Source organism: Phragmites australis, chromosome 1 (genome assembly GCF_958298935.1).
Source record: "Phragmites australis chromosome 1, lpPhrAust1.1, whole genome shotgun sequence".
Lineage (NCBI taxonomy): Eukaryota > Viridiplantae > Streptophyta > Magnoliopsida > Poales > Poaceae > Phragmites > Phragmites australis.
Window position 1 is genome coordinate 9,881,083 of NC_084921.1, and position 20,747 is coordinate 9,901,829.

The 20,747-nt window shown below is 43.3% G+C and overlaps 1 protein-coding gene across 1 annotated transcript; it reads left to right on the forward strand.

Moving 5' to 3' along the window:
• Nucleotides 1–1,692: 1,692 nt before the first annotated feature.
• LOC133887588 (uncharacterized) lies at nt 1,693–2,717 on the forward strand. Its single transcript, XM_062327551.1, has 3 exons — nt 1,693–1,869; nt 1,958–2,033; nt 2,115–2,717. Exons 1-3 carry the CDS (start codon nt 1,861–1,863, stop codon nt 2,561–2,563), a joined length of 534 nt encoding a protein of 177 aa, XP_062183535.1. The 5' UTR covers nt 1,693–1,860; the 3' UTR covers nt 2,564–2,717.
• The last annotated feature ends 18,030 nt before the right edge of the window (nt 2,718–20,747 follow it).

The following is a 20,747-nucleotide window of genomic DNA, read 5'->3' on the forward strand; positions in this document are numbered from 1 at the left end:
TCCATTTTTTTTAAAAAAAAAACTGAGACGAATTCACTATTGTTTTGTACAAAAAAAACCAAAGAAATAATTCGTAGCTAGGCTGGATGCGTTTGATTAGAAAATAAAGACTTGGTTTACCAAGTCCGTCCATGCATTGCCTTGCCATTTCGTAACATTCCTACTTGCAGAACTGATATACTAACTTACCAGTGTAAGTTGCATCTAACTAGGGCAAAACAGTAATTAAGACCGCGTCCATTCAACCATTCCATCTTGCAGCACAGCACGGCCACTGCTGAGAAAACAAAGAGTGGTCTAACCATATGCCTCCTCTTAATCATATATTTTCATGTCAAATTGAAGCATTGTTAATCGTATACATGACCAATTCCTACCCGATGCTGTATCTTTTGGCGCTAGAGTTGACCTTGTTGGTTCGTCGCTGCATAAAAGGATTTTAACTGGAAACCACCTTTTAGCGTATTGGTGGAGATATGATAGTACGACTTCATTCATCAAAATTTAAATCATGATGCTCACGATTTACACATATACGAGTATTTTCAGCATTTTATTTGCATATGTGTAAGCATGCGCCATTCTTTTAATCGAAAAGAAGCTTAGAATTACTATGAGAAGCAAAAAAGCTTAGAATTACTATGAGCTTCTCAAAGCTTCCAACAAGCTTGGTCTCCACCTCCGGTCACCCGCGTTTCAAACTTGAGTCGATCCCAAGGGTGAGTCAACACACAATGTCTGCCAAACAAAATTAAGGCATAAATACTTGGTTAAGTAACTAATCAATCATTTCCGTGAGCCATTCGTACTAGCTTATTGTTTTCTCTTCGACCCGTGCAGAATACAGTTACGAGAGCTGATCTCATCGGCAGGAAATGCATGACATGACTGCTATATTTTCAACTCTCGCAGCTAGCAGAACTCTGAACTCGCCGTCAGCAGTGACAGGTGTAAAGGGCCCACCTGTCAGTGACCGTCAGCGCCGCTCTTGATCATGTTGTGATCTCACGCCATGCGCATGCGTACATGCATCGTCATGCAGGGACCGAGTCCGTGGTCATCGACGCCGCGCGAGAGCTGCACGCAGGTGGTGGTCGTGCTCGAGAACTAGCTCAGGAAGGCATGCCTGGCAGCGACGACCGTCAGCTCCTCCCCGAGGACGACAAAGCCTGAGGATCCGGAGCCGTACAAGAAGGAGAAGCGCCATCTCTGCCATGCCAAGAAGCCAGTTTTTGCAGTTTCTTCCATATGGTTCTGCCACATATCTAATATAATCCACCAACGGTTTGTCATTTCAGTCGTGCTCGTGCCCGGGAGTAGTGTACTGGCTAGCTAGCTGTTAGCACGCAAAAAAAAACAAACCTGCGTGCCGGCATTTCCACTAACAGGACAAGCAAACAACGTGTTGACGAAGCGGTTTTGATGATGGAATCATAATGTTTGTCCCTTCAATACCCCAAAATTCGTGACGAGCAAAGCCACTGCCATCTCCAAGCAAGGAATTTGACTAACCACTGTGCAGCTATCCCCGTATTTTTTTTTTTTTAAAAAGCTATCAGTTGCAACCTCCTGCGGTTAGAAAGAGGATTATAGTAGTAAAAATTACCTCAACAAGTTTATACACTTGCGGAGCACATGTGTGTATATATAGTATATTCCTACGACCAGGTCCCTGCCAATGGTACGGTGGCAGTTGCTGTATTGCCGAGTTGACTTCCAGAGTTGCCACCTTATATGAAGAGCCTAGGATTGGACAAGAATCCTGCAGAACTTCCAGTTCCAGTCTAGCAGCAGAGTCTCCTTTCCCAGAGACACAAAACTAAGAGTCTGCATCGAAACCAGGGGTGTCATCAGCTCACAATGTCCAAGGTCCGTGATCATGCTTTTGTTTCTGCAAATTACTTCTGATCATGAACCATCTGTTGTGAGTGTTTGTGTTGTCGCTTACCTATTGTAGAAGACGGTGGTCAGAGCTGATCTCATCGGCAAGAAATGCACGAGTGAGATCCTGGCAGCTGTTGCCACGATCCAAGGTATCTACCTATCTATCGAGCAATGTGTGCGTACGAACAAAATGGGCTAACACCATGTCGGGACTCGTGACCGTCCTCCAGGGATCAAGTCGATGGAAGTTGATCATGACAAGTGCACGCTGACGGTGGTCGGCGACGTCGACCCGGTGTGTATCGTGCAGAAGATCAAGAAGAAGAAGTGCTTCAAAGCGACCATCGTCAGCGTGGAGGACGACAAGCCCAAGGAGGAGAAGGACCCCTGCAAGGAGGCGTGCGAGAAGCTCTGCAAGGAGAAGTGCGACAAGGCCTGCTGCCAGGAGTGCAAGGAGAAGTGCGAGAAGGCGTGCATGGAGAAGTGCGAGAAGTTCTGCAGGGGGAAGTGCAAGTGGTGCGACAAGGGGTGCTCCTGCAGCAGCTGCACGACGAGGCCCGGCTGCTACTACACCCCCTGTGCCATGCCCGGCTGCTACAGCTGCTACGGCAGGCCTGTGGCCTATGGCGGCTACTGCTATGAAGAGCGATCACCAGCAGGAGAATGCACCATCCAGTAGGGTGTGCAGATTCCCCGTGAGTGCAGTATATTGTTGTGACTTTGCTGATGAAACACCATGAAATTTGTTTCATTTTTAATGGTTTCCCTTTTCTTTTGTTACTATGCACATGTTCTTTTGTTACGTTGGGGGCAGAGTATTTCTGCACTGTTGTTGTGGTGGTTGTTGTTGTTGTGCAGTTGTGCTGTGTTCTTTTCTTTAGTCTGTAAAGATAACTGGATACCATGGTCACTCATATTTGGCACAAATTCAAAAAATTACAAAAAACCCCCACTGTTGCGAGTTCATTGTGCAAAATCTAGTTTTCGCATATTGAACTCGTGAAAACTAGATTTTCATAGGTTGGTGAAGCGAAAATAGCAGTTTTCGAAATTTGGAAGCGCGAAAACATTTTCGTAGGATGATTGTGTGAAAACCTCAATATTTTTGCGGTACGGTTGTGTGAAAACAGTTTCACACAACAATTGTGTGAAAAATATATTTTCACACAATGGTTGTGTGAAAACTCCATTTTCGCACCACCATTGTGCGAAAACTCCATTCCACTGTTCTCTCATACGCTCTCGCCTCTTATCTCTACTCTCGGTCGTCTCGGTGTCAAAAAAATTATTCGCTCGGTTGGCCGGTTCTAAGAAAAGAGAAGGACGAATGGAGAAGGAGGGAGAGAAAGAAGAAAGAGGGAAGGAGAAGGAAGAAGAGAAGGAAGGAGGAGAAAGAGGAGGAACAAAGAAGGGGGAGGGACAGGAGGAAGAAGAAGGTAATTTTTTTGTTTTAGTATTTTTTTAGTTTTGTTATTGTTTAGGTTATGTATAAATTATAGATATTTAGTTATGTTATTATATAGATGTACAAATTAATTTGAGATATTAGTTCTAGTTTTTAGTAAGGTTTTATATAGTTTTTAGTCTAAGAATATTTTTTTAGTTTGTTGTAAATTATGTCATGTTGCAGATGTGTCAATATCACACCCTGATTTTCAGATTTCTCAAATTTCTAAAAATTTTCAAGATTTGATTATAGGTTTAATAATAGAGTAGGATAAAGACTATTTTCTAAATTAGAATTCAAATTTGAGTTAAGTTATTAATTGTTTGAATGCATTCATGTGGTGGGCTTGTAGATACGTTCCAAGAAATTTGTTGGTTATTTCCCTGTTGGTTTGATAATGGTGGTTCGTGTGGTGGGTTTGTGGATACGTTGTAAGAAAAGGTGTTAGGTTTTGTTGGTTATTTCCCTGTTGGATAGTCTTTTCACAAGTGTCACATATAATGATCGGTTCATGGAGTGACAACCCAAGAAATACTATACCAAACACGAGGTCGATATAGGTAAGACTTAGCATATCATTTAGACACCTGGCTGACATTCGTTGGAAAACCAGAACCTAATTGATGGACCATGCTTCGTTGTGATTACCCTGGCGGCACACCACTGGCGTGTGTTAAGTGTTTTGCAAACATGGCAGCAAGGATATCACGACTCGTGGCTAAAAGTTGGACAACCTCTACAGAGTGTAAAACTGTTATAACAGTCGTACTCGCGGTTATGGGAGACTTGGATCCTCACATGATTAGATGGGTTTAGTTTGGTCGTGGTTATGGTTATGGTGATGGTTATGGTTTACAAGATGGTTAGTTTTGGGTGAAGTCTCACGGTTGGATTAATTGGGATACATTCACTGAATAATTGTTCAATGCTTTTAAAGTTCAATTATTTTCGTTACTTGTATTTACACAAATATACCTTGTGTTAGCCTATTTTTGACATAAGCCTACATATCATTATTCTTCTGTATACTTGCTGAACGCATCATGTGCTCACACTTGCTATTTTTCTCATGCAATGCGACATGTATGGTGTTGCTCAGTGAGTGAAGATGTTGAAGACTATCAAAGCGCGGTTGTGATATTTTAGGCGCGTGTCTCAGTCAGTTGCCTGCGGTGTTGTTGGGCACCAGTGCTTCTGTTCCGCTGCAGATATCTACATAGAAGACAATATATGTCAATTGCTGTAAGAGTTAACATTTATTTAATAAAAGTATTGCTTTTGTTAATTCACCTGTGACGTACTTATGTGTGTTAAATATCCTGGGCACACATAAGCCACATTTGATTCTGTCCGTCAAAACCGGGTGTGATAGTCAAATGCTATAAGTCTTAGAGTAAATATTTTTAAGTAACATTTTCGTAAGCTTTAATTACATATTAGGGAAAAAATAATTTAGGTTATGCTAGTTTAATGTGTAAGTAAGATTAGGGATTAGAAATATTAATTGTAGGTTATATTTAGGTTTACACATTGAAAAACATTAATTGTAGGCTTAATATGTATGTAAGACTAGGGATTAGAAAGATTAATTAGAGGTTACATTTTAGGTTACCAAGATTTAATTATGGTACATAAATTATGGTTGAAAATTTTTAATTTGAATTTTATTTTGTTGAGTAGTAATCGTAAGTTGATAATTTGTTTGATATATTTTTTACGTCGCAATTATGTCAAACCCTATAAGGCTTAGAGTTTTGTATGGAAATAGTTAAATTCGCAATGGTCCTTTTGGTGTTGATTTGAGTAATTTTTTGTTTACCATCCATGAGCACTCAAACCCTGAGGGTACCAAGATGAAGGAGATGATAATGTGGTTCACCCGATATTTTCAGTTGTATCCTGATATTTATTATGTTACTGTACAATGTATGTGGACTCGTACTATGGACCCAGTTTTTTGTGAGTTAAAGCCAGTATATCGAACGAAAAAGTGGTTAAAATGGTTGGAATGCTGTTGGCGGTGTGGGGCTAAGTACATCATGCTGGTGCAGGCATGTACAAAAGATGTGGATCAGTTCACCTTGATCATGCTAGTGGTATGTCATTGTTCCAAAGATGATTTCATAGTCGGCAGGAGGCGATGCAAAGATGATTGTCGACTCAAAGTGGTTGTAGAATCCAGTGTCAGAGAATTCAATATGGATGCGCACTTGAGATATGATCGATCCTAAAAAATAGATGAGGGCCCCTACCTGGCGCGCCATCTATCAAAGATTAGTTCCCAATAATATATCCGTAATTAAACTGGGATACCATCGAGATCAAGGATCGAGTAGGAAACAAAACACGCGATGTATACAAGTTTGAGCCCTCAATGCGGAGTAATACCCTACGTCCTGTGTGGATAATGTTGTATATGGATTATCTCGAGTACAATCAAGGTGGCTAAACCTATTACAATGGAGTAGATCGGATCTAAACTAATATAGGGTTGATGTCGCCGAGTATCTCCAAAGCTAGGGTTTGGGTGCTTGCATCGAGTTATGTTGGCATTGATCTGTCGTGAGTTGTTCTCTGTCCCCTGTTGAGGGGTCTGAGTTCCCGCCTTATATTGGGGTTCTGGCGCTACCCTAGATCCACCGTAGTCGATAAGGAGTCATTTGTCTTGTTAGTCAAGGCAAGACAGTTGAATCCATCTTGGATACTAGTCGTACTCGAGTCGGTTAACCTGATCAAGACCTTCCTAGTACATGTTTTCATGATCTCTGAGTATATTAGGTCCCATAGATTTGGATCCGCAATATCCAGAGTTGTCAATCAGGTGTACGATGAACCATATCCGTGTATAGTGTACTCCTCATGTGCATATACCCTATAGTTAGATATTCGACAGTGAGGATGATTTGGATTCGATGTCCTTCTAGCAGGACGAAAGGATGATCGATCACATGTTTGGGGATTCCATATCCTACGAGTCTAAATGGTAGGACAAGACGGTGGCTCGAGAAGTCCTACTGCCATACCTAAAGGTCATCAGGCCGTTAAGTGGTTAGACACTGAAATCTCCTTCAGCCAAGAAGATTGCCCTGATAACTTCGTACGACCAGTCCATTTACTGATAGTGACCGAGCCTATAATAAATAACTGTAGGGTTACCCAAGTCCTTATTGATGGAGGGACTTTCCTGAACATCCTCTTCTCTAACGCATTCGAAGATATGCAGATCTCTCAGTCTTCCATCAAGCCTTCCATGGTATAGTACCCAGTTCTTCGACCACTCCCATTGGCCAGATATCGCTACCTGTTACCTTCGGGAAGCATGACAATTTTTAGACAGAAAAAATTCTATTCGATGTGGTCGACTTCAAGACAGCATACAATGCCATCTTAGCAAGACGTACCCTTGCCAAATTCATGGCAGCCATGCATTACGCTTATCAGTGCGTGAAGATCTCGGGACTCGAGGGAGTCATCACCGTCCGCGGTTGTCCCAAAGTTAGTCACTGTTGCGACAAGCGGAGTCTCAACATGGTAGTTCAACGCCAACCAGGCGAGGAACCCAATAGCTCAAGGATCAATGTAGATAATAAGCCTTAGTCGTAACCGTGATCACAGTGCTTTGAGATGAAAACCCAGAAACCTTGGGGCTGAGCTCCACAACTAGCTCGGAACCCACGAAAAAGCGCCTACGCTACCCGGATTGCTTATCAACTTAATCTAGTATGTATCGTTTATGTTTAAGACAATAGGTCTACATAGCTTGTTGCTCATCAATAAACTCTGTAAGTTTTAAGTGTAAATCCTAAGAATACTTTCTCGTAATAATAAAGATCATATTGCCTATAAAGTTGATCGAATTTATTTTCTGCCTTACAGAGTTAGTCACTGTTGCGACAAGGGGAGTCCCAACATGGTAGTTCAACACCAACCAAGCGAGGAATCCAATAGCACAAGGATCAATGTAGATAACAAGACTTAGTCATAACCGTGATCATGGTGCCTTGATATGCAAACCCAGAAACCTCAGGGGCTCAGCTCCACAACTAGCTTGGAACCCATGAAAAAGCGCCTACGCTACCCAAAGGAAATAAGGGTCATTGGTTATCGGCTTAATCTATTCTGTATCATTTAGGTTTAAGACAATAGGTCTACATAGCTTGTTGCTTATCAATAAACTCTGTAAGTCTTAAGTGTAAATCCTAAGAATACTTTCTCGTAATAATAAAGATCATATTGTCTATAAAGTCGATCGACTTTATTTTTCTACCTTACTTGTATTTTCACACATCTTCATACCTGACAAATGGGGTAAGCCGCTTCTCGGATCCTTCATCACAAACGTGCATCAGGGTGGCGAAAATTTTATCTCGACCTGACAGCAATGAGTTACCTTTTCCTTAAAGATATTTTTACTATTTGGACCGCCTACTCAGAATCTCTATTTCCGAGTATACATTCGAGGCCTTAATAAGTGCTAGCTGCTGGAAACCGAAAATGATATATTGTGTACCCTCTAAAAGTAGATTCTAACGAGAAGAGAAGGACCATTGCATTGCGAACTCGGGGTTACAAAAAGGCTGCTGATCACATTCCATAGGTGACTAGGGGCTACAACGCCTCCCACTCAAGCGGACCGTAGGACAGTCATAATAAGCGCTCTGATTAGTGATCAACACGTCCTAAACTAATCGAAGGAAAAAGTCAGAAAGAAAATCATGATATGCTATCAAATGAGTCTAGCACGAAGTACTCCCTTCAAGCATGGAAAACATTTAATGTTCCCAACTAAAAATAACAAAATCTACCAAGTGTTTTTATGAACTGCAGGGTAAAAGTAAAAGAATTATGCCGAGGGCAAAACATCCATCACATCCACGAAGACCTTGGCTGTCATGGTCACCTCCTCAACCTTGTTGGTCGACGATTCTTCTGACTCATCCTTGAAACCTTCTAGTAGAAGTTGGCGTTAAACTCTGGTTGGTGGGTCTTCAGAATAGCCAATGCATAGTCGAGTACCAGCTCCACACTCTGCCGAGACTGGCTTGAAAGGTGTTTGGTGACCGTCTCTCAGAACCCACCGAATGCCTCAGCAAGATTGGTGGCCCGTATAGTGAGCCTTAGAGCATCCTCTCCGCCAATAACCTCTATTTGGACAGTGAGCCCTTGAGCACTGCTACAAGTTATTGGCGAACGAAGGACATCTGGGCCCCTTCCTTGGCAACAGCTTCTTGGGTCGTGGAGACTTCTGCAAGGTGACATGTTCAGAAGACAAGATGAATAAGCAGCCAGATGGGATACCAGAAGTTCACTCTTCATCCGTTCCTCTAGAGCAGCATCCGCCTTCTCCTTCTCGACCATCACTTGAGAGAGCTACTCAGACGCTAGCCTTCTTGGGATCACAACGAGTCTTGTTCAAGCGATGCCCAGCGAACTACAAAGAACATCAAAGGTCAGTACCAACTATTCATAGATTAAATTGCTAATGTGCAGGTAGACTCTTACCATAAAGAAGGTAATGAACACCGAGTCCTACTACTGGCCTATCCTCCCTTTGATCATGTCCCCCAAGGTTGCATCTAACAAATTCTTGTACCTCCTCCGTGGAAGGGCAGCGACGACCTTAGGGCTAGCCACCTCTAATTCCTAACCGGTGGCCACCGATGCTGTGGGCTCACCATGCTTACTTCCATCTACTTCAGAGGAGGGAGGGGTTGGCGGTTGGGAAAGTCAGGGCTTGGGTTCTATTAGCGGTATTCCGGTTGTCCGACGAGAAATACGAATTCAAATCATGCATTCCATCAAGCATATGAAATAATTTTCAGCATACCAGAGCCATTTCCTAGTCATCAAAGGCTTCACCAGAACCAGGAGGGGTGCTAATCTCTTGCTCCCCAACGCTAGCTGGGTAAAGGGAACATCACCTGACATGCTCACTGGGACCCCTTCCTGGGCCGAAGGCTAAAACATACTCGATAAAATAAAGAACAGGCACAACCGCAAAAGATCTGGGTAAATGCTCAACTTACCAAGGTCAAGGCTAGTGCTGAAAATGGCACTGGGTTGACAAGAGCAGAAGGAGCAGGAGTGGCTGATGTTGGAATCCTAACACCACCTGCCGTTGAATCTACTCCTGCGAAGTCATCATCCTCCAACACCATGCTGTTGTTGAAGGATATGATTAGCACTGCACCGACCCCACTCTTGCTTAGACCCTTGCACCCCGTGATAAGAACATCATCCGGGTCTAGAGCTGGGGCTCCCGTGTTCTCGACCTCTGGATCGGGTCCTCTACATCCAGGAAGCTGTCCAAGTCGGCAATAGCTATCACTACAAGTACGACTACTCAAAAAGAAAAACAAGAATCAAGTAGGTTTTGTGGTACTTACCAACATGATTCTTGCCTGATCCTCGGAGTTCATCGCCACAATGGGAATCAAGACATTCTTGTGACTGGAAGAAGGGATGACTTCAAAAGGAACCCTGACCTTTTTGTCTGTAGCCTCTAGTGAATACACTACAAGAAGAAGTAATGGTCAATGAGAATAGATCTTGAAAATCCCTTACATATGGCTATTCGGGATCAGGAAGTACCTATCTCACCATTTCAGGCCGGATCCAATCCGGCTGGAAACTACCAAGCCTCAATAATCCTCGACTTCAGAGGATTACGCTTGATGAAATCCTTGCCGATGTCATACACCATCAGGTTCCTCTCATTAAGGTGTAGGATCTCCCCGATAAAGTTCTAGCAAAGGGTGGTCATCACGGGCTCATGGGTCCAGGCGGGCCTCGACAATAGTGGTGGTGACAAGCCTTGATAAGGAAGCCTCTTCAGTCTAGGTTGGAAATAGAACCACTTATTGTGCCAACCAGACTAGGAGGACTTGGTGGCAAATTTGATGTACTCTGCCAACTTACCTTCTCGGAGCCGAAATCCAGTGCCACAGATGACCTTGTTTTGGAGCCTCTTCAGGACGTAGAAATACCTAAAGAGATCGAAGGATGGACGAAAGCCAAGAAATGCATTACACAGATGCACGAAGATGCTCAACATGATAATGGAATTAGGATTAAGGTGGATGAGCTCCAAGCCATAGAAAGCCAGTAGCTTGAGGAAGAAGCTGGAAGGAGAGAAGCCAAAGCCGCAGTGGAAGAAGTCAAGGAAGACCACAGAGCTGTGGGTATCCAGGCTCGAGATCGTCTTCCCCACCACCAAGATGTGCAGGGAATGAAAATCTGGGAGGAATCACATCCTTGCTCTCAGCCTTCTCTAAAGCCTCCACCGTAATCTCCGATTCTGGCCATTCTAGGATCACACTCACCATCTCTTCAGTGAAGGAGCTGTCTTTCTCAATCTTTTTCACGCCCATGTCAATGGAGAGATTGAGGGAAGAGGGTTTTTTTTGGGGGGGTGGGTTTGGAGTAGGGGAACAAGGAGAACGATGAGTGTGACAGAAAGCAGACGATGATGGAAGAATAGACATTGAGGCAGCCTCTCCCTTTGCCTTTATGCAGAGTGGAGGCTCTCGGAAATAGCGTTTCAACTGACAACATGACATGATTCATAGCCAAGATCTCCCGCTTTATCGTCACGTCGCATTTAATGCCCGGTGCATGCGGGGTAGTTGGCATTGTGCCCCAAAGAGTCCGGCTCCTCGCGCTGCTACCGTAATCATGATATTATGCTAGGAAAAGATTCTCATAACTACTCAAAATCTGCATGGTGACGTTTCAACTTTCGAAATTAGACAGTGATAAACCTTTTCCTTCCAAAAAGGTGAAGCTAATAGAAAACCTACACGGATGGAGCACCTCCTCGAGAACTCTCTTGAGAACTCGAAGGCGTTTGGAATCCCAAGTAGGTGATATGAGAACCCAGGAAAGCCGGTTAGATGGCTCACCCTAATAAAAAATCCAAGTCTACTCGATGATACGATGAGACAAAAATCTTATCTTTGTTGGTTATGTACTTGAACTGGCGAAGGCTCATTTCACGTACTGATGGGGGCTTGATGATGAATAATGGATGTAACCATATCCGGTACCCCAGGGTCTCTCATAATTCTCGGGGCATATATTTATCTCTGGGAAGGGGATCCTAGGAAGAAAAGAAACTACCCACAGATACCCAAGGCGTCCCGTAACCGGAAAGGTCTATCTCCAAGAATAGGAAAGAGGAGTCCAGAGGACGTATGACACCACCATCTATATACATAGCCAAGAGACCCTGCGGAGGATGATACAAGCAATACAAGGTGAAACAAGTCATTAGAAGCCAAGGAGAAAGTTGCCGACTAGGTTTAAATCCATTTAGTCTAGTTACACCCCCCTTTTGTAATAGGCTTGTCGAAGATTAGTTCCTAACAATATATTCGTAATTGAACTGGGGTACCTTCAAGATCAGGGATCGAGTAGGAAACAAGACACGTGATGTATATAGGTTTGGGCCCCCGAAGAGGAGTAATACCCTACATCCTGTGTGGATGATATTGTATATAGATTGTCTCGAGTGCAAGCAAGGTGGCTAAACCTATTACAATGGAGTAGATCATATCTAAACTAATCTAGAGTTGTAGTTGATGAGTATCCCCAAAGCTAGGGTCTTAGTGCTTGCATCGAGTTGTGTAGGCGTTGATCTGTCATTAGTTCCCTTCGGGGGTCAGGGTCCCCACCTTATAAAGGGGTCCTAGTGCCACCTTAGTCCCAGCCGTAGTCGATAGGGAGTTCTTCATCTTGTCGGTCATGGCAAGACAGTCAAATCCATCTTAAATATTAGTCGTGCTCGAGTAGGTTAATCCGATCAAGCCCTTCCTACTACAGGTATTTGTGATCTCCGAGTATATTTGGTCCCATATATTCGGATCCACAATATCCAGAGGTGTCCATCAAGTATATGGTATAACTTATCCATGTATAGTACACTCCTTATACGTATATACCCTATAGTTAGATATTCGTCAGTAGCTCCCTAACGCTACTCAGCAGATAGGATTTCCACGAGCGCCTACTCGAGTACTACCAAGTCTAAGCCTAGTCAAGCAAGGTAGATCAAGCTTGCAGTCGAAAGAATCGAGCAAAGGGTTTCCTCTTCTGAGTATCAACTGGAAATGCTATTGGGTCAAGCACCCTACCGTTGTCTGCACTCGAAACTCAAGAAAGCTTGGAAACTCAACTTCTCGACATCCGTCTCTGGGTAGAGTTAAAAAGAAATCTCTAAAATTTGAACCGTTGGGTATAGACGCATTTACTGCACTCAAATGGGCATGCAAAGATTTCGCACGATGCCATCACCCCGTCTTTCACGCCGAGTGAAGTGCCACAGTAATGGGAGTTACCAAAGAAAATATTGAGTACTAGGCTTTATGTTCATACAAACCTGGACTACAGCTATTCTTCATCCTCTCACCACAGTGTCCTGCTTCAAGCTTTCACCTTTTTTTGCCTAAGCACCCGCCGCCTCATAGCAATCTTGCTCCATGGCCTCCAGCTCTTCTACGAACGCCGCTGCTCCTTCCTCACCTGAGAAAGAAACCAACTTGAAGGCCGCCAATGCCTCCTCCGAGTAGCTGGACGAGATGAGGCTCTTGACCCATGCCTAGGCGATCTCAATGATAGAAGAATCAAAACTCTAGGAACTCCAAGAATCATGTGAGGAATTCCCATCCTACCAGTTTGATCATGAGATTGTGGTTTTTTTAATCCTTTTTCCGTTGCGGTTTTATCACTTTCAAAACTGAAGGAACATACCCTCGATCGCATGAACCAAACAGCCTCCATAAGCACCGAGACAATGCTTGGTCTTCTCAAAAGCTACAACCCCGACCTCAACACATCAGTAGTGATGGAGAGGTTTGGATGTTCAGCAGAAGAAGTAGCAAAAATGACTGAAGATGTTAAGCCCTTGTTTCCCGAGTTCGTTAAATCTCTGGCACTTGAGCTACTTGACGATGAGAACAAAAGTATTCCTTCTGGCAAGTTTTCTGTGGTTTCCAGCTTGAAACATTTGAAACTTACTCCATGGGTTGGGGATATCTGTAAATATTACTATTATTTTGCTTGTTCAGTATGCTCTTACCATTATCCCCTTGTTGATGGAATAGAGTTGGCATAAGTAGATGCAAAAAACAAATAGTACATGCTAAAATCATCCTTGAAACCTACTTATGAGATATCCATCGATAACTGAAAGCTCAATTGAACATTTTATTAAATGCATTGCACCTCAAGTGACCACTCGAAGTATCCTCAATAACATAAAAAAGACTAGTATAAAACTAGAAAGAGAAGAAAAAACACAATGATTTTTGCAAACTTTTAGCCAACTCGCCTATTTGACCAGCGTGTGAACATGAACTCGATGGAGAACACACATGAGACTAGCTAGAACTTCAAAACCTTGTTAGTCGTTAAGTGTGAGGTGTCAGACAATCTCTTGTGATGTTATGCCTTATGAGGTATAGTTTTTCATCATCGACCCAACACATGCATCTATTGATTCTATCCAATGCTATCGACACAAAGCTAGATAAACTTTTATAAAAATTTTGTATTTACACAACATGCTATTACTATGTAACCCCGACTCTCTGGTCAAGAAGGAGATTTCCCGAATGGAGAGTAAGAGAGAATATACATGTACCATCGAAAGTATATGGCGTAGCCTCGACTCTCTGCTCATTGACTGAATCAAGTGGAGGGTAAAGCCACAGCATTGCAAGTATGCAATGTAGCCCCTGACTCTTTATTTGATGTGATAATCAAAAGAGAGAGTAGAGTTGTAGCATCGAAAGATACTCAACGTGGCCCCTTACTCTTCGCTCATTAATTGAGTTTGAGTAGAAAGTAGAACTTTAGCACTGACATTAAACAATGTAGCTCTTGGCTCTCTGGTTTGCATGATAACTAAATAGAGAGGGAAGGATAAGCATCAAAATTATGCGATATAGCCCCTGATTCTCTACTCGATAACTGGATCGAGTGGAGACTAGAGTGTAAGCATCAACTCATTATGCTCAAAGGCATGAACCTTTGAGTGCATGGTTGTGGTTATGTTATGGTCATCGAGTGAATTCGAATAATCGGGTAGGTGAAACTTAAAACCCACTCCTGTTCATGCTTGTTTTCACCGTAACCTCTAATTTATTGTATCATAATGACACAACATCCCTTTGCACAAAGATTGGATGTGCCATAATGCCTTGGTAACGTCTCGGCCTCCACCCATCACGTCAGCCTTGAACTACCATGCACCTAAGGTGGCCTCATAAATTCAATCATCGATATTGGATCTTGACGGCTCCAAACCTTTCTGTTTGACCTATTTTCGTAACTATAAATAGGGGGAACCAGAGGACGTTTGTTTTCCAATCTACTTTTTCTCTTCCTTGCACATTGCTTAGTATCATTCGTAGAACTTGAAACCATGGCTTCTACTCCACCGTTGTCTCCCAAGCAATATCTAGAAATCAAAGGAGTTGGACCTCTCACCGCCAAATTCTCTTGCCATTGTTCTGCCAGGAGTCATCGTTGTTTCCTCCGATGAGGAGGAATCAAGTGAGACGTATGGGATGAGAGCGAACAAAAAGTCCATTGGAGGTCAACGACCCTTCGCCTAGCACCTCCGGCTCTCCCTTGACCGTGACATCGTGGAGCGAATGGCGCATGAGTCAGTGACACAGGCTGCATAAGGAGGACATGAGGATGGTGGTGATCTTGATGAGATCATCGACCAGGTTGCCAACGAGGTCTTCAACGATGGAGCCCTCGAGCCTTCGATGGTGAAGAAAGCACATTTGTCTTCTTTGTTGTCAACCGCCAGATCACCTCTACGTCCTGCGGATGGTCACTAGGCATCACTGGCGTAGGTCTGCAGCTCCAGCAGGGTCTTCGTCTCGGCCACTCTCCCTGGCCCTTATGTTGGTTGGTGACCGATTCCCGAGGTGATTAGCTACCAGCTCTAGGAGGAGCAAAAGAGGTTCCACGATTCGTTCGAGGGCGAGTAGGGGTCCACATACTCCTAAACTCTTAGAGGTGGTGGACCTTCACTATTTGCAAGAGCTACGCGAATTGTTTCTATCAACTTTGCACTAGCTATGCTGGTCAAAATGAAAAATATGTAATAGGGGTAGTTAGTCTGATTAAAATGTAATCGACTTACCTTTAACCTACCTTGTCTATGAATGAAACTGTCAGAGTTGATCGATGTTCCATGAGTTTCCGAGTTCTTCACTGTTTGAAGTAGATAGTTGTATTGATCCAGGTCGAGTGACTTTAACTACTATCTAGGGTCTTTTCCACTTAGGTGATAACTTATGGCACTCAGCCTATTTCTGCACCTTTCGTAGAACAAGATCTCCAACAATGGGTCTCCTGGGTTGAATTTCTTAACTGTAATATCTACACAACACTTGTTGATACTTATATGATAGAATGGATGCTCGATCACGGTACTCCTCGAGTAGATTGATATCGTCCACTCGTAACTGCTCTTGCGCCTCATACGAGTAACTTCCACTCGTGGCGACCTAAATTACAATCCAGTCGGAAGCGCTGCTTCTGCTCCATAGACTAAAAAGAAAGGAGTTTCACATGTGGCCTTGTTAGTTGAGGTACGAACAACCTATAGCACCAAGGGAAGTTCCTTCACCCATCATTTTGAGTAAGCTTTCAGTCTGTCGAAAACCTGAGTTTTGATACCCTGCAAGACTATACCATTGGCACGCTCAACTTAGCCATTACTTTGAGGGTGAGCTACTGAAGTGAAACAAGTTTTGATGCAAAATCTTCGCAGAATGTAGTAGAGGTCCCACTTCTGAATTGGTCACCGTTGTCTATAATTATCTGATGCAGAATGTTGTGTCGAGTAATTATGCTCCTCATGAACTTCTTAGCCGCTTATGTGGTTATTTTTCCCACAGGTTCGGCCTTGATCCACTTAGTGAATGTGTTGATAGCCACAAATAGAAATTTGAAACCACCTTGGACCCTTAGGAGTGGTCCCCGGACATCCAAGACTCAGATGGAGAAAGGCCAAGAAAGAGGAATAGTTTGTAGAGCTTTGGATGGTCGAGTGGTCTACCTTCCAAAAAATTGGCAGCTTTCACACTTTTCACCAGCTCAGAAGCATCCTGAAGGGTAGTCGACCAATAGAATCCCTGGCGGAAAACCTTTCCAACCAAGGTTCGGTAAGACACATGATTACCACACATGCCTCCATGGATATCAAGCAATATCTTATTGCCCTCTTCCTGAGTGATGCACTTCATCAATATTTCGTTACTCCCCTTTCGGAAGAGCTTGCCATCTACCAAAGCATATAGCTTGGACTTACGAGTAATTTCTCTACAGATGCATCATCGTCAGGGATCTCTCGACCTTCAAGATAGACTCAGAATGGAGTCACCAAAGTCGGTTCACATTCGAGTAGTGCAGCTTTCATGTATGCAAATTCTGCCTCACTGACCCGACCAGACTACTGGTTGAGTTGGGTGGCATCCGCACTCGAGGCTATCGAGATTGACGGTTCAAGGAGTTTCTCGATGAAGACTCCTATAGGTGTGGAAGAATTAGACAAAATGAGCCTGGCTAGTTCATTGGTAGTGGAATTGTCACCTCTCTGGATGTGCATAACTTCTAGCCCTTCGAACTTTTGCTTGCCCTCGTCTAAGCATTGGTACTCCTTTGCACTTGGTTTACGACAAGCTGTGAGTCCCTTTTCATGAGTAGTCACTTGGTTCCAAGTGATATATCTATGTGGAACCTTTTTACCAGTCCTTTATATCTACGACATTGTTGGAAACTTTAAATTCTACTTGAACAACGTACCTGAGTTTGTTGCTCGTTGGAGATTTTAGCACGATGCCAGCCCCTAGCCTTGAAGCGTGAGTGATTCATCAAAGAAAAGCATCTGGTGATCCTTGACCATATTTGGCTTTGTTTCCTCAACATTTGTCCATTCGGTGATGAATTCTACTAGCACTTCCAACTTAATGCTTGTTTCTGGTGCGTAATCTACGTCGAACTTGTTGAGCTCAACCGCCCATTACACGATTCGTCCAGTAGCCTCCCTATTGTGTATAACATCCTTCAACGGATACGTTGTTACGACGGTGATCATGTGCGCTTGGAAATAATATCATAGCTTCTAGGAAGTCATCAGGACTGCATACAACAACTTAACTTACGACTATCGTAGCTTCACATCATGTAGGACTTCGCTTATGTAGTAAACTGGTTTCTGGATCTTGGCCTTCTTTTCAGAACATTCCCGCTCGACCACCAGGACCGTGCTCACAACTTGTGGGGTGGCTACAATGTACAAAAAGAGCTCCTCTTTTTTTGTTAGGTGGGGTCAGAATGAACAGAGACAATAAATTCCTTTTTAAGTCTTGAAAAGCCTTCAACACTTCTTCCATCCACTCGAACCAGTCGTGTTTCTTCAGTAGCTTGAATAAAGGCATCCCTAATTTGCCCATCTTGGAGATGAATCCACTATGCATCCTGCCAATTTTTGAACTTCTATCACACCCGGTTTTAACAGACAAAATCAGAAACGGCTTATGTGTACCTTGGATGTTTAACACACATAAGGATGTCTCAGGTGAAGTAACAAAAGCAATACTTCTATAGAATAAACGTTTAACTCTTACAGTAATTGACATATAATATCTTATATGTAGATATCTACAGCGAAATAGAAGCACTGGTGCCCAACAACACCGCAGGCAACCGACCGGGAGACACGCGCCTAGAACATCACAACCTCATCTTGACAGTCTTCACCATCTTCACTCACTGAGCAGCACCGCACATGCCGTATGGCATAGGGAAAATAGTAAGTGTGAGCACATGACATGCTCAACAAGCGTATAGAAAAAATAATGATATGCAAGCTTACATCAATAAAAAACTAACTCAAAGGTTTATTTGCATAAATGCGGACAATAAAAGATGGTTAAGTAAAAGCATTAAATTAAGTGAAGTTTAACCCAACTTCCCACCAACATCACCACTAAAGTCAAAATCTTGCGCAAAACCTTCACCACACATACCATCCGGTACCATCGTAACCACATCTATGACCATAACCAAAACCATTCTAGTACCAACTAATCATGTTAGGATCCAAGCCTCTCATGACAATGAGTACGACTGATATATCAGATTTTACACTCTACATAGGTTGTTCATCTTTTCCCACGAGACATTATTTCATCACCTGCAAATAAATGACTAAAGTCTCTATTTTGCCAGTGCTGATTAGGCACATTTCACACTACCTAAGGAGTGCAACCAAGAGATCATTTCAAGACCGTTACAAAGTTTCCTCCATAATGTGCATACTCGCTGAGGTTTCACCGCTGTCCAAGTGGCATTACACCACCCAAAAGCCCCCTCTTGCGCCTTGTAGATCCAGAAAGAATTACTCTTCCCTTCCACTACACATCCCTTACCACTAACCAAATGGTTCTAGCCTCAGTCGTCCTCACACATCCACTCTCACGGTTTGGCACACATACATTGGAATCCACTAATTAATAAGCGAGACCCCCTCATAAATACTAATGGTTGGTATGGTACTTCTTGGGTTGTCACTCCACGAACCGGTCCTTACTTCGGTTACTTGGGCAAACACTAAGCCAACAACATAACTATGATCATCATCAACACCTCTTTGCTCAAGGCCTAAGGTTCCATGTTCCTATACCGTTATTTAATTACCATCGTTGTTGCACAAGTTCATTAATCAACTATAAGATACTTCCCAACATTCTCAACAGCATGGCTAAGCAATTCTACCCATGAAAGACATCTAACCATAAACAACTTATGCTTCAAGGAACGATAAGGAAATATCTAGGTAAACCTTAATATATGTGACCACCCATCAAATTGACACTGCATGCAATTTTATAAAACAAAACAGTTTAAAACATAGGAGTAATATGATCAATAAGTACACTTGTCTTTTACCCAATGCTACTCAGTGTTGTCAAAACCTTGGTCTTGAAGTTCATCGAACTGATCCAGAATGTAGTTGACTAATTGCTGTAACTACCGACAAACAACACAAAGGAAAACACTAAGAACAATATACCAAATATCATTAAAACATTTTAAAAATACTATGGTTGGATAGGTATAATTTTAGAAAATTTAGACCCAATAATCACTAAAACGGAATTAGGATGAAGAAGGGCATGCTTTCGAAAGATGAATTAGGTTGAAAACGAAAGACTGGTTTACTGGAGTTATCTTCCTATGGGAAAAGGCTTTACCATGCAATCATTGTGCTAGGCTTGACAACATCACTGCACAAGGTTAAATAAGTATAGGGCTGACTAGACTTCGCTGACTAGGCTAAGGAGAATGATGTGGTGCTGACTTGGCATGCCATGCAAGCACCATCTTGGATTAAAGAAGGGGTACGTTGAGGTCTAGTCTCGGTCACCCATGATGGATAAAGAGGTCAGAGGTTGCATTTCTGGGTGAAGGATACTGCTGGTGAAACTGCGTAGCGGCAATGGCTCGAATTTCGTCAGAGATGGCGATTGGGAACGTAGCCACTGACATCAACTTTAGGCTTCGGTGGCATTTCAGCGAAATGAGGGAACCATCATGTAGAACATGGAAATGCTAACTCAAAGGTATGGCCGGTTTTGGAAGGGGTCGTCCGAGGTAGCGGCAAAACAATGACGACTACTGCTAGGTTTGGTGGTGACCATGATCAGGTGCAGCAACGAAGATGCACGCATTCCCGGAGATTGGCTATGAAATTTGAGAAACTGTCTAGACAGGAACGTTCATAATTCCTGGGAACATAATTCTATAGCATGGGTTTGGGCAGATTATCCCCTGAGAGGAAGATCGATCAGTGGAGATGAGATGATTGATGGCTTGGGTAAGCTGCAGTTGGCGACCATGTTCCTGTCGTGTCGCTGCACACATAGTGAAGGAATCCTACGGTCATGTTGAAGACTCCATGGGACACACTGTGACACAGATGGCACATCCATACGGCTTCTGAATCAACGGAGAACGCGAATGCAAATCTGTTGCGCGTGCAGAACGTGTCCAGACTGGGGCAGCGGGCATGGTGATCGTGTTCTCGGGGGCATCGTTACTCTAATAGCCGATCTGGTTGGTGAGGGAGTGAAAAACATCCTGGGTCACGCGCTGGAGAAAGGCTATGGTGATTTGACTTTTGGTCGGCCAGGAACTTCGATGCCAATCAGCAATTGCATGGCTATCCGCGACGACGATGACCGTGGCGGCGCAAATTGGGCTTTAGCCGGGGCTAGGGCTTTGCTAGGGACTTAGTATGATGGTAAAATCGGAATAAGAGAGAAGAAGGAGGGGTCCTCACCTTGCTTTGACAGTCGAGGGAGACGATGACGTAGCGCATCACGAGCGGAGG